This window comes from Colobus angolensis, unplaced genomic scaffold (assembly GCF_000951035.1).
Source record: "Colobus angolensis palliatus isolate OR3802 unplaced genomic scaffold, Cang.pa_1.0 Scaffold60, whole genome shotgun sequence".
NCBI lineage: Eukaryota > Metazoa > Chordata > Mammalia > Primates > Cercopithecidae > Colobus > Colobus angolensis.
Window position 1 is genome coordinate 812816 of NW_012119599.1, and position 11322 is coordinate 824137.

General features: G+C 57.6%; 1 protein-coding gene across 1 annotated transcript; it reads left to right on the forward strand.

The window, feature by feature from the left end:
• Positions 1-5849: 5849 nt before the first annotated feature.
• On the forward strand, positions 5850-10486 carry PTGIR (prostaglandin I2 (prostacyclin) receptor (IP)). The gene is made up of 3 exons (XM_011962945.1): positions 5850-5971; positions 6719-7498; positions 9292-10486. The coding sequence occupies exons 2-3, from the start codon at positions 6731-6733 to the stop codon at positions 9682-9684; spliced, it is 1161 nt and encodes a 386-aa protein (XP_011818335.1). The 5' UTR covers positions 5850-5971; positions 6719-6730; the 3' UTR covers positions 9685-10486.
• The last annotated feature ends 836 nt before the right edge of the window (positions 10487-11322 follow it).

Below are 11322 nucleotides of genomic sequence, written 5' to 3' on the forward strand. Positions count from 1 at the left end.
AAAATGGGGAGAATGCAGGCCAGGGAAGCTCTGGGTTTGGCCAATTATTTTATCCGGTTGGCCCAAGGGCCTGAGGATCACTCCCTCTCCTCTCCCTCATCTCCTCTTATCTTGTCTAATACTCAGGCTCCCCAGCTTAGGGCTGGTTGGAGGCTGGACCCTGGGTCTGGCTGGAGGTGGCTTGCTGGGCCTCCCCTCCACAGGGGGAATGTGCACAAGTCTGCTCCATTATTCACATTGGATTAGGGTCCCCCGGGTGCCTAGTCTGAGTCTCCTGTAGGATCCAGGCAGGAGCATCTGTAATTACATCTCCCTCCTGCTTCCCACCGCTGAGCCTGCTTGGCTCGGGCCTGGTTGCATCATGTCTGTGGGAGCCCCGGGGGAGACGGGGGACAGAGAGTGAGCCAGAGATGAGCTAGGGTGTGGAGGAGGAGCAGGGAGAGAAGCTGGGCAAGAAGGAGCTAGAAGGATTCCAGAATTCACGGATCCTGCATCCTTACAGCTCAGAACCTGAAATGCAAAGGAATCTAGGATCCCAGGACCTCTGAGGGCTAGAATTCCAGCATCTTTCAAGGGACCAAAATCCTGGGGTCCTGCGCACTAGGATTCCAGAGCCCGGCATATCAGGAGAAGTGTAAGGAGTTCCTGAGCCTAGGCTCTTGGGAGGTAGATCCTTCGAGCCGTGGAATCTCGGAGCTGCGTAGTGCAAACCCTTCCTCCTTCACATCCCTGGTCTTGGGGGACAGAAACTATGGAGATGGAAGCGGTTGAATGGGACCTGGGATGGGGGAAGGGAGGGCTGGTGGGAGTGGGGCACATAGGGGACCAGCAGGAGATGTCTTTCTGGAGGAGGAGGAGGATGGGGAACTGGGGCTGGGGGAAAGGAGAAGCCAGGAGTCACAATCCAGAAGGGACGGGGCAGGCCCCCGTGTGCCCAGCCTCCCCGAGAACAGATCCAATTAATCTTATTAGATTTACCGCCTCGTAGCAGCACCAGCTTCTGGTCACCAGCTGCTGCTTCCTGCCACCCCCAGAGGTGAAGTCAGCTCTGGGGCCAGGCCCAGGCTGGGGTCAGAGACAGGCCAAGAGGTAGAGGTGGCTGCAGGGCGAGGTGCTTGTTCCTCCAGACCCCAAGGGCTCTCAGCTGCCCTATTCCAGGCTGTCTTCCCTCTGCACCCCCATCGCAAACTGCACCTCAACCCAGGCGCTCAGAGTAGCACATGGCCTGGCTGAAGGGGTAGGGCAGGGGAGGGAAAGCTCAGAGCCAGCAGGAGCTGCAGTCTTGGCCATCACTTCCTAGGGGAACGGTTCAACAGTCCCATCTTGCTCAATGCTCATAATAGCCCTCAAGGTGACTCTTTATCCCCATTTTACAGACAAAGAAAACAGGCCTGGGGCCCGGCGCAGTGGCTCATGCCTGTAATCCCAGCACTTTGGAAGGCCAAGGCAGGCGGATCATTTGAGGTCAGGAGTTCAAGACCAGCCTGGCCAACATGGTGAAACCCTGTCTCTACTAAAAATACAAAAATTAGCTGGGCATGGTGGCACGCACCTGTAATCCCAGCTACTCGGGACAGTGAGGCACGAGAATCGTTTGAACCCAGGAGGCAGAGGTTGCAGTGAGCCGAGATTGTGCCAGTGCACTCCATCCTGAGGACAGAGCAAGACTTCATCTCAAAAAGAAAGAAAGAAAAATAGGCATGGAAAGGTAACCAGCTGGGGTTTGAGACTGGAATGGGAGGATCGGATGGACCACCACTCTGGAGAGGCTCAGGGGGTGACAAGGAGGCCTTGAAGACTGGGAAATGAGGGGATCCCCAGGTGAGGGGCATGGCCCATTCAGAGGCAGGAGACTGGGTTATGTCCCCTGGAGCAAGGTGAGATGCAGCCACAAGAAGGTAGGCCAGGGCCTGTTTGCGGTGGAGGGCAGTGAGTGGTTAGAGAAAGGAGGCCTCTGGCTCTGGATGCTGGAACGAGTCAAGGCGAGACAGGTCTGGGACACGCAGCAGTTTCTCAAAGCAGTGAGAGGGCACAGCAGGCCGATGGCAGGCCTGGCAGGCATGAGCAGCTGGTGGTGAGTGTGTGCAGAACATGAGATAAGGCCCGCCTCCTCCCAGGGCCAGTGCCAGGAAGACGGAAACCAGGGAGTCCGGAGAGGGTCAGGCCCAGGGCAAGCCAGGATCTTAAGTCTGTGGCACTTCCAGATGCAGGCCTGGGCTGGGTGTGGTGGGTCAAGCTTGTAATCCCAGTACTTTGTGAGGCTGAGGTGGGGGGGATCACTTGAGGTCATGAGTTCGAGACCAGCCTGGTCAACATGGCGAAACTCTGTCTCTACTAAAAATACAAAAATTAGTCAGGCATGGTGGCGGGCACCTGAAGTCCCAGCTACTCAGGAGGCTGAGGCAGGAGCACCGCTTGAGCCTGGGGGGTGGAGGTTGCAGCAAGCTGAGATCTCGCCACTGCACTCCAGCCTGGGTGACAGAGTGAAACCCTGTCTCAAAAAAATTAGGTCACACATGGTGGCTCATGCCTCTAATCCCAGAATTTTGGGAGGCTGAGGCAGGCAGATCACCTGAGATCAGGAGTTCGAGACCAGCCTGGCCAACATGGTGAAATCCCATCTCCACTAAAATGCAAAAATTAGCTGGGCGTGGTGGCGAGTACCTGCAATCCCAGCTACTTGGGAGGCTGAGGCAGAAGAATCACTTGAACCCTGGAGGTGGAGGTTGTGGTGAGCCGAGATCGCACCACTGCACTCCAGCCTGGGCAACACAGCGAGACTCCGTCTCAGAAACAAAACAAAACTACAACATAGCTGTGTGCCCATGTGCACGCACAGAGTCCCACGAGCTCACAATACACACATACACACAATACTCACACACACAAACACAATCACAATGCTGAGAAAAATGCTCACTTAGGTCACGTGGGCCGCACTAACCCTACACAGAGTCACAATCCGGTTACACACCCACAGTCCCCAGCACATTCGCCTCGATCTCTCTCCCCTCCCGGGTGCTGTGTGTCACTTGGTCCGTCCCTAATCTCAGCGGTCTCTGAGCTGTCCGTCCTCTTTTTCCCTGCTGCCTCGGGGTCCTCCCCAGGGAGGCCTGGTTCTCTTCCTGGCCATGGGTGGAGAGAGGGCGAGAGGAGGGCTGCTGACTCCTTCCGTAGCTCCGCCCACCCTGGAAGCCGCCCCTGGCACAACGCAATGTGGATGATTCCTCACCCCAAGGCACCTGGCCGGGGAGCAGAACCCCCTTGTGGACACTGCTGTGGGCTTGGCCCGGTTAGCTGGGGCCAGAGCCAGGCAGGAGGCTGGGGTTCAGGGGAAGGTGACTGAGGCATGTCTGACGCCAGTACGGACTCTGGGGAACTCAGACCCCTCATTAGGAGGGAGGCACAGTCACTGCCACCCCTACCTGCTCCTGATGCAGGAACACAGAACCGATGCTGGGGTTGCCGGGGACTCCTGGCTCCTAGTGGCATCAGCGGGGAAACTGAGGCCTGAGGCCAGGCGTGGTGGCCTATAATCCCAGCACTTTGGGAAGCCGAGGTAGGGAGATCACTTGAGTCCTGGAGTTTGAGACCAGCCTGGGTGACATAGTGAAACCCTGTCTTTACAAAAATACAAAAATTAGCTGGGCGTGGCAGTGGGTGCCTGTAGTCCCAGCTACTCAGGAGGCTGAGGTGGGAGGACTGCTTGAACCCCGGAGGTGGAGGTTGCAGTGAACTGAGATTGCAGCACTACACTCCAGCCTGGGTGACAGAGCAAGACCCCGTCTCAAAAACAAACAACCAGGCGTGGTGGTTCATGCCTGTAATCCCAGCACTATGGGAGGCCAAGGCAGGCCGATCACTTAAGGTCAGGAGTTCACGACCAGCCTGGCCAACATGGTGCAACCTCGCCTCTATAAAAATATAAAAATTGAGCGCAGGGGCACGTGCCTGTAATCTCAGCTACTCGGGAGGCTGAGGCACGAGAATCGCTTGAACCCGGGAGGTGGAGGTTGCAGTGAGCTGAGATCATGCCACTGTACTCCAGCCTAGGCGACAGAGCAAGACTCCATCTCAAATCAAAAACAAACAAACAAGCAAAAAGAAAAACAACAACAAAAAAGAAACCGAGGCCTGGAAGGGACCGGGGGTTTGACCGCAGTCCCACTGGGCATGGGAGCAGAGGGGACTTCCTGAATGTTAACCGTCCTTGTAGCAGGAAGCGAGAGAGAGGGAGGCTCCGGGAACCAGACGCCACCCGGGTGACACAAGGCACACGCCTGCCAGGCATCATCCTTCATTAATACGATATAACTTCCTGAGTTCCCTCTGGTCTGCCTGGGGACCAGACAGCCTGAGGCGGGACCACGTGGCAGCACCTGGAGCCCACATGCACAGGCACCCCCAGAGCAGGGCTGTGGGGTCCCTTAGGGAGCCACGGTAGGGCTGGAACTTGGGCAATCATCCTGCTGGAAGCTGTGGGTGCCAGCTGGGCATGGGTGATAGGGAGATGGGGGGAAGGGGTAAAGGGGTTGTGGTCACACGCCAGGGTACAGAGAAGGCAAGACTGCAGCTGCCCACAGTCCAGTCCTTGGGTTGAACTCATCCCTCCTGGCCTTGGACATGAGACATCTGCACAGGCTCTCTCCTTGTTACAAAGACCGATCTGGGATGTGCTGCAGGCTGAGGGCAGCCACCCGGCCCGTGAGGCCCATGTTACCTCACGCACAGAGGAGGAGGCTGAAGTCTACCAGCTCCCTCTCCTCGCCTGGGTCCATCATGCAGCAAGGAAAAAGGTGGTCATATGGAAACAGGAAGTCTGGGGCTCAGAGAGGGCCTTCGAGGTTTTATCTGGCCCTTTTGGGCTGGGAGGCTGCCTGGGAAGCCACGGACTCCGTGGGAAGGGAGACTCGCGAACGCTGTGCGGGCAGTGGGAGCACGTGGGTCTGTCACACTGGCCCGAGGCTGCAGCGGCGGTGGCTTGGCTGTGTTTGGGGAGGTTGGGGGACACATGGCAGCAATGTTAGAGTTGTGGACAGCTTCCTGTGATCAAAATATGATTCCTGAAGGTCAAGGTCACCAGGGGCCTAGGGGTGCTGTGCGAGAAGTCAGAGGGTGGCCCAGTGCTACCCTTCCGTGATGGGCCGTGGAAGTCGCCCAGGCCTGTTCCTGACAACTGGACACCAAATATGCCCCTTCACGCTTCCTTCTCAGGTCTCTGCAGGGTGAGCTGGGTGCCCAGGGACAGGCTCCAGGGACCGGCATGTCTTTCTCTGGCCAAGCCTCCTTCCTCAGCTTTCTGGAAGGAGTGAATTTTGTCCAGGGACTAGAACTCTCAGTGGTGTCTGGAAAACACCACATCAGAGAGGAATTTCCTGGTCATTTCTCAATCCCTGGGCAATGTCCTAAGCCCCAGGGCCTGGAGCCCAGAATAGATCCCAGAGGCCACCCTGAGACAGCCCAGGCCAAGGCCACCCCATTGAAGCCCGGTCAACTGTGCCCTTCAGGTCCCTCCTAGAGGCCCCCTACTACCCCAGGAGGCTCCAAGCCTAAGTGATGGTGACTCAGGAATTTCCCACCCAGGCCAGAGAGGGAGACACTGGGGGAGGGAGGAGTCCTGTGTGTGGGGAGGTGGCAGGTGGCTCAGTGATGGGAACCAAGAGAGGATGTGGGGAGGAGAGTGGAGGCAGCGATGGGAGATGGATGTCCTGGGTTGGGCGGGTGGATGGGGAATGGGGAGTGTGCCAGGGGGGCCTCTGGAGAACAGTGAGGGAGGGCGGGGCAGAGAGAGGAAATGAAAAAGCTGGGGTGAGCAGGCAAGCTCAGGAGGGTGGGAGGGAGGGAGGGAAGGAGGGAGGAGGGAAGGAGAAGCTGACACACAGACCGCGACACAGGCAGCGAGAGACACACGGAGCAGAGCAAGTGGAGGGACAGACGCGCGGGACAGGAGAGCCTGGGCAAGACTGGAGAGGTGCGGTGAGAGGCTGGGGAAGCAGCAACACAGAGCAGGAGTGGGTAGAGGGTGTGGGGTTAGAGGGAGAAAGGTACGGGAAGGACAAGGACAAGGGAGGGGACGGAGACTGGGAGATAACAGCAAGAGATCGAGAGACAGAGAAGGAAAGAACTGGCAATGCCCGGATGTTCTCTGTCTCTTTAATGGCAGAAACAGAGCTAGAGAAGGAAAGAAATAGAAGGTGGGGGGGTGCCAGCCATGGTGGTTCACGCCTGTAATCCCAACACTTTGGGAAGCCGAGGTGGATAGATCACCTGAGGTCAGGAGTTCGAGACCAGCCTGATCAACATGGTGGAACCCGATCTTTACTAAAAGTACAAAAATTAGCTGGGCGTGGTAGTGGGCGCCTGTAATCTCATCTACTCCAGAGGCTGGGGCAGGAGAATCGCTTGAACGCAGGAGGTGGAGGTTGCAGTGAGCCAAGATCATGCCATTGCACTCCATCCTAGACAACAGAGTGAGACTCACTCTCAAAAGAAAAGAAAGAAAGAGAAATAGGAGGGCGGGGAGAGACAGAGAGAGAGAGAGATACTGGAGAAGCCAGAGGCGAGAGGACTACATACACATACACAGGAGAACTAGGGGTTGACTGGGAGGCCCCAGCTACCAAAAGGACTGGCCAGTAGGGACATATGAGTGGGCTGGGTGGTGGGGGTAGCCTTGGCTCCCTCTGACCCCCCACCTTCCACCTTGGGAACCCTCCAGCCCAGACCTGGGATGGCAGATTCGTGCAGGAACCTCACCTACGTGCGGGGCTCGGTGGGGCCGGCCACCAGCACCTTGATGTTCGTGGCCGGCGTGGTGGGCAACGGGCTGGCCCTGGGCATCCTGAACACGCGGCGACCGGCGCGCCCCTCGGCCTTCGCGGTGCTGGTCACCGGGCTGGCAGCCACCGACCTGCTGGGCACCAGCTTCCTAAGCCCGGCCGTGTTCGTGGCCTATGCGCGCAACAGCTCCCTGCTGGGCCTGGCCCGGGGCGGCCCCGCGCTGTGCGATGCCTTTGCCTTCGCCATGACCTTCTTCGGCCTGGCGTCCATGCTCATCCTCTTCGCCATGGCCGTGGAGCGCTGCCTGGCGCTGAGCCACCCCTACCTCTACGCGCAACTGGACGGGCCCCGCTGCGCCCGCCTGGCGCTGCCAGCCATCTACGCCTTCTGTGTCCTCTTCTGCGCGCTGCCCCTGCTGGGCCTGGGCCAACACCAGCAGTACTGCCCCGGTAGCTGGTGCTTCCTCCGCATGCGCTGGGCCCACCCGGGCGGCGCCGCCTTCTCGCTGGCCTACGCCGGCCTGGTGGCCCTGCTGGTGGCTGCCATCTTCCTGTGCAACGGCTCGGTCACCCTCAGCCTCTGCCGCATGTACCGCCAGCAGAAGCGCCACCAGGGCTCGGTGGGTCCACGCCCGCGCACCGGAGAGGACGAGGTGGACCACCTGATCCTGCTGGCCCTCATGACGGGGGTCATGGCCGTGTGCTCCCTGCCTCTCACGGTGAGTCCCCTCCGGAGCTGGGGGGGAGTGGGGAGAGGAAGAGGGCAGCTCTGTGGGTTGTGCCCATGTCACAGATGGGGAGACTGAGGCTCAAAAGAAGTCAGACATCGTGGGCTTGGTGGCTCACGCCTGTAATCCCAGCATTTAGAAAGGCCGAGGCAGGACCGGATGCGGTGGCTCACGCCTGTAATCCCAGCACTTTGGGAGGCCGAGTCGGGCGAATCACTTGAGATCAGGAGTTCGAGACCAGTCTGGCCAAAATGATGAAACCCTGTCTCTACTAAAAATACAACAAATACATAAATAAAAAGTAGCCGGGTGTAGTGGCACGTGCCTGAAGTCCCAGCTACTTGGGAGGCTGAGGCAGGAGAATCGAGAATCGCTTGGACCCGGGAGGCGGAGGTTGCAATGAGCTGAGATCGTGCCACTGCACTCCAGCCTGGGTGACAGAGTGAGACTCCATCTCAAAAATAAATAAAGAAAGAAAGAAAGAAAGAAGGAAAAAGAAAGGCGAGGCAGGAGGATCACTTGAGCTCAGAGGTTTGAGACCAGCCCGGGCAACATGGTGAAACCCCATCTCTATGAAACATTTAAAAATTAGCCTGGCATGATGGCCTGTGCCTGTGGTCTCAGCTACTTGGGAGGCTGAGGTGGGAGGATTGCTCCAGCCTGGGAGGTCGAGGCTGCAGTGAACTGTGATTACACCACTACATCCCAGCCTAGCTGACAGAGCAAGACCAAAACAAAAACAAAGAAAACAAAAACAAATCAGACAGAGGCTTGGTCCCCAGCCAGACAGATCCTGGCTTTCTGGAGAAGTCTTTCTGCATCTGACTTCTTCTGACACCTTATCTCCCAGCTTAGGCATCCTGAACCCCCCATAATAAGATGCATCCCCCATCCTTCCCCTACCCCTGTAATGAAAGGCCACCACTCATTGAGCGCTTCTCTATGCCTGCCTCGTACTTAGTGGCTTACAAATACTTCCTAAGATAATTTTCAAAATGGTCACAGCCACCCATTCCACAGCATTTGGCAGGAAACCAAGAGAACGTTCTCTCTCATCCCCGTTTTTACAGATGAGGGGCAGTGTCTCTCGCCCACAGTCACACAGAGCCTGGTCTTGGTCCTGGGTCCTTCGATTGTAGAGCCTGATCTCCCACTCACCTGGCTCCCCTCTGCCTTGGAGCAGGCCCCACCCTTGCCTCCGCACCTCGGTTTTCTGCGGGGACTCCCGTCCTGCCCTTCCCCAGTGGGAGTGGTGCAGACCCCGGTACCTACTCAGTGTCTGTGACACCTGGTCGTGCCACCTTTCTTCTGAGCCTCAGTTTCTGTTTCTGTAAAATGCAAGAGGCCAGGCTGGATTGGGGGAGGTCCTTAAATCTTTTTTGGGGGTTACCCTGACTCAAAGACTCAGATGCTGTGGACAGATACACACAGGCACCACCACAGCTCTGCGGCAGTTTCAGGGGGCCCAGCTGGGCGGCGTCACCTTCTTGCAGGGATGTTATACTCAAAAATCTGTGGAGCCTGGGGGTCCTTCCAGCTTCTAAGGTTGGGGGGACCCATATACCTGGCCCCCATTCCTCTCTCCTTAGGCATCTCTGGCAATTTCCCGGGACTTTCTCTCCCAGTGTTCCCCAGATGCATTTGTTACTTAGTTTTTATCTTCTCTCCTTCCCCTCTGACATTCCACCCTTACCTCATCCCTGGTAAGCGAGTGGGAGGAGGGAGCCAGGCTGGGGAGGCTGAGGACTCCTGGGTGCTTCTTGACGCCCTCACCCTGCCCTCAGATCCGCTGCTTCACCCAGGCCGTCGCCCCTGACAGCAGCAGTGAGATGGGGGACCTCCTTGCCTTCCGCTTCTACGCCTTCAACCCCATCCTGGACCCCTGGGTCTTCATCCTTTTCCGCAAGGCTGTTTTCCAGCGACTCAAGCTCTGGGTCTGCTGCCTGTGCCTTGGGCCTGCCCACGGCGACTCGCAGACACCCCTTTCCCAGCTCACCTCAGGGAGGAGGGACCCAAGGGCCCCCTCTGCTCCTGTGGGAAAGGAGGGGAGCTGGGTGCCTTTGTCGGCTTGGGGCGAGGGGCAGGTGGCGCCCTTGCCTCTCACACAGCAGTCTGGCGGCAGCACCGTGGGAGCGTCGTCCAAAGCAGAAGCCAATGTTGCCTGTTCCCTCTGCTGACATTTGGAGCTGACCCTGTGATCCCTGTCTTCGAGGGACAGGAACCAGAAAATCAGGGACATGGCTGATGGCTGTGGATGCTGGAACCTCGGCCCCCAAATTCTGGGGCCGATTGGCTGCTGTTTCTCCTGCGCAGGGTAGCCGCTGCTGGCTCTGAGAAGAGAGTGCGGGACAGAGGAAACATTTATCCTGGAGCGCAGAAAGAATGGTTCTCTCAAAATAGCCAGTGGCCTGGCCGACCTGCTCTGGCCCTGGATTCCCCATCCATCTCACTGTCTAAATATTTAGCAGGCGGAGAAGTTCCCAGTGGCTTCTGTACACTCAGGTCTGCCCTGGTCTGGGTGCTGGCTCCAATCTGCGTCCACTCAGGGGGACCAGCTGCCCACCCCAAGTCCCCAGGGGACGGCCCTCCCCTCTACCAAGCCACTCCAAGAGCCAGCTCCTCTCTGCTCCACAAAAATCAGGGTTCTTGGAAAAGCTCCCTGCCTTCCCTTGCCGCTGGTCCCCCACCAGGCTTGGGAGCCCTGGCATCCCAAAGGGGCAATGGGAGGAAGGGGAGGCTGCTGCATCGTGGGTGACAATGCAGGACATGGGCTTGGTACAAAAAGGGCCTGAGACCTTCCACCTAGCTTGATGGGCTGCGAGATGAGAACTGTGAGGGTGCAGGTGGCGGGGAGACAGATGGAGAAGCTGGCAGATGAAGAGTAGGGGCTGGGGATCCCGGGGACTGCCCCAGAACAAAAACCTAAGTCCTGTGCCTGTCCCCAGGGTCCTGAATAAATAAATGCCTCCTTACAGAGCCAGACCTCATGTTATGTGTCCTTGGAGCCCTCACAAAGATTTCTTTCATTCATTCATTCATTCATTCATTCATTCATTCATTCATTCAACAGATACTTGACTGGGCACCATAGCACATGCCTGTAATCCCAGCATTTTGGGAGGTTCAGGTGGAGGATCATTTGAGCCCAGGAGTTTGAGACCAGCCTGGGCAATATATCGATAACTTGTCTTTACAAAAAAATTTTAAACATTAGCTGGGTGTGGTGGTGCACACCTGTAGTCCCAGCTCCCAGGGAGGTTGAGACAAGAGGATCACTTGAGCATGGGAGGTTGAGGCTGCAGTGAGCTGAGATCGTGCCACTGGGTGACAGAGTGACACTCTGTCTCAAAAACAAAAACCAGAAAACCCTCAACCTCCCCCTGAAATTCAGCAGCACTGATTGCCTGGTGTGAAGGACACGGACAAGCCTCTGCTCCACCCTGGGCCCTGCCGGGGTGATTTCCAGCCTGCCATCCCACTCGCTTCTCATAACCACTCCTTGCCCTCAGAGAGGCCCAGGATGGAGGGTGCTCAGGGGTGAGCTGACTAGCATGGAAGGAAGTGAGTAGGCGTTTAGGGTGGGGGAGGGTGAGTGGGAACTCCCCCCACCCAGCCCCACTGCACTGCCGGTCCCAGTTCCCCTTTCCCACTCTCCCTCTGTGTTAAAACAAAAAATCCACACTTGGAGAGGGGCGCGGTAGGTGAGGCCTGAGCCTCCCATGAGGACAACAGCAGCCAACTCCTCCAGGGGTGAGCAGCGCTTCCTCTCACTCCATCCACAGGGCAACCTATTATAAATCCCTTCCTTCCTTCCC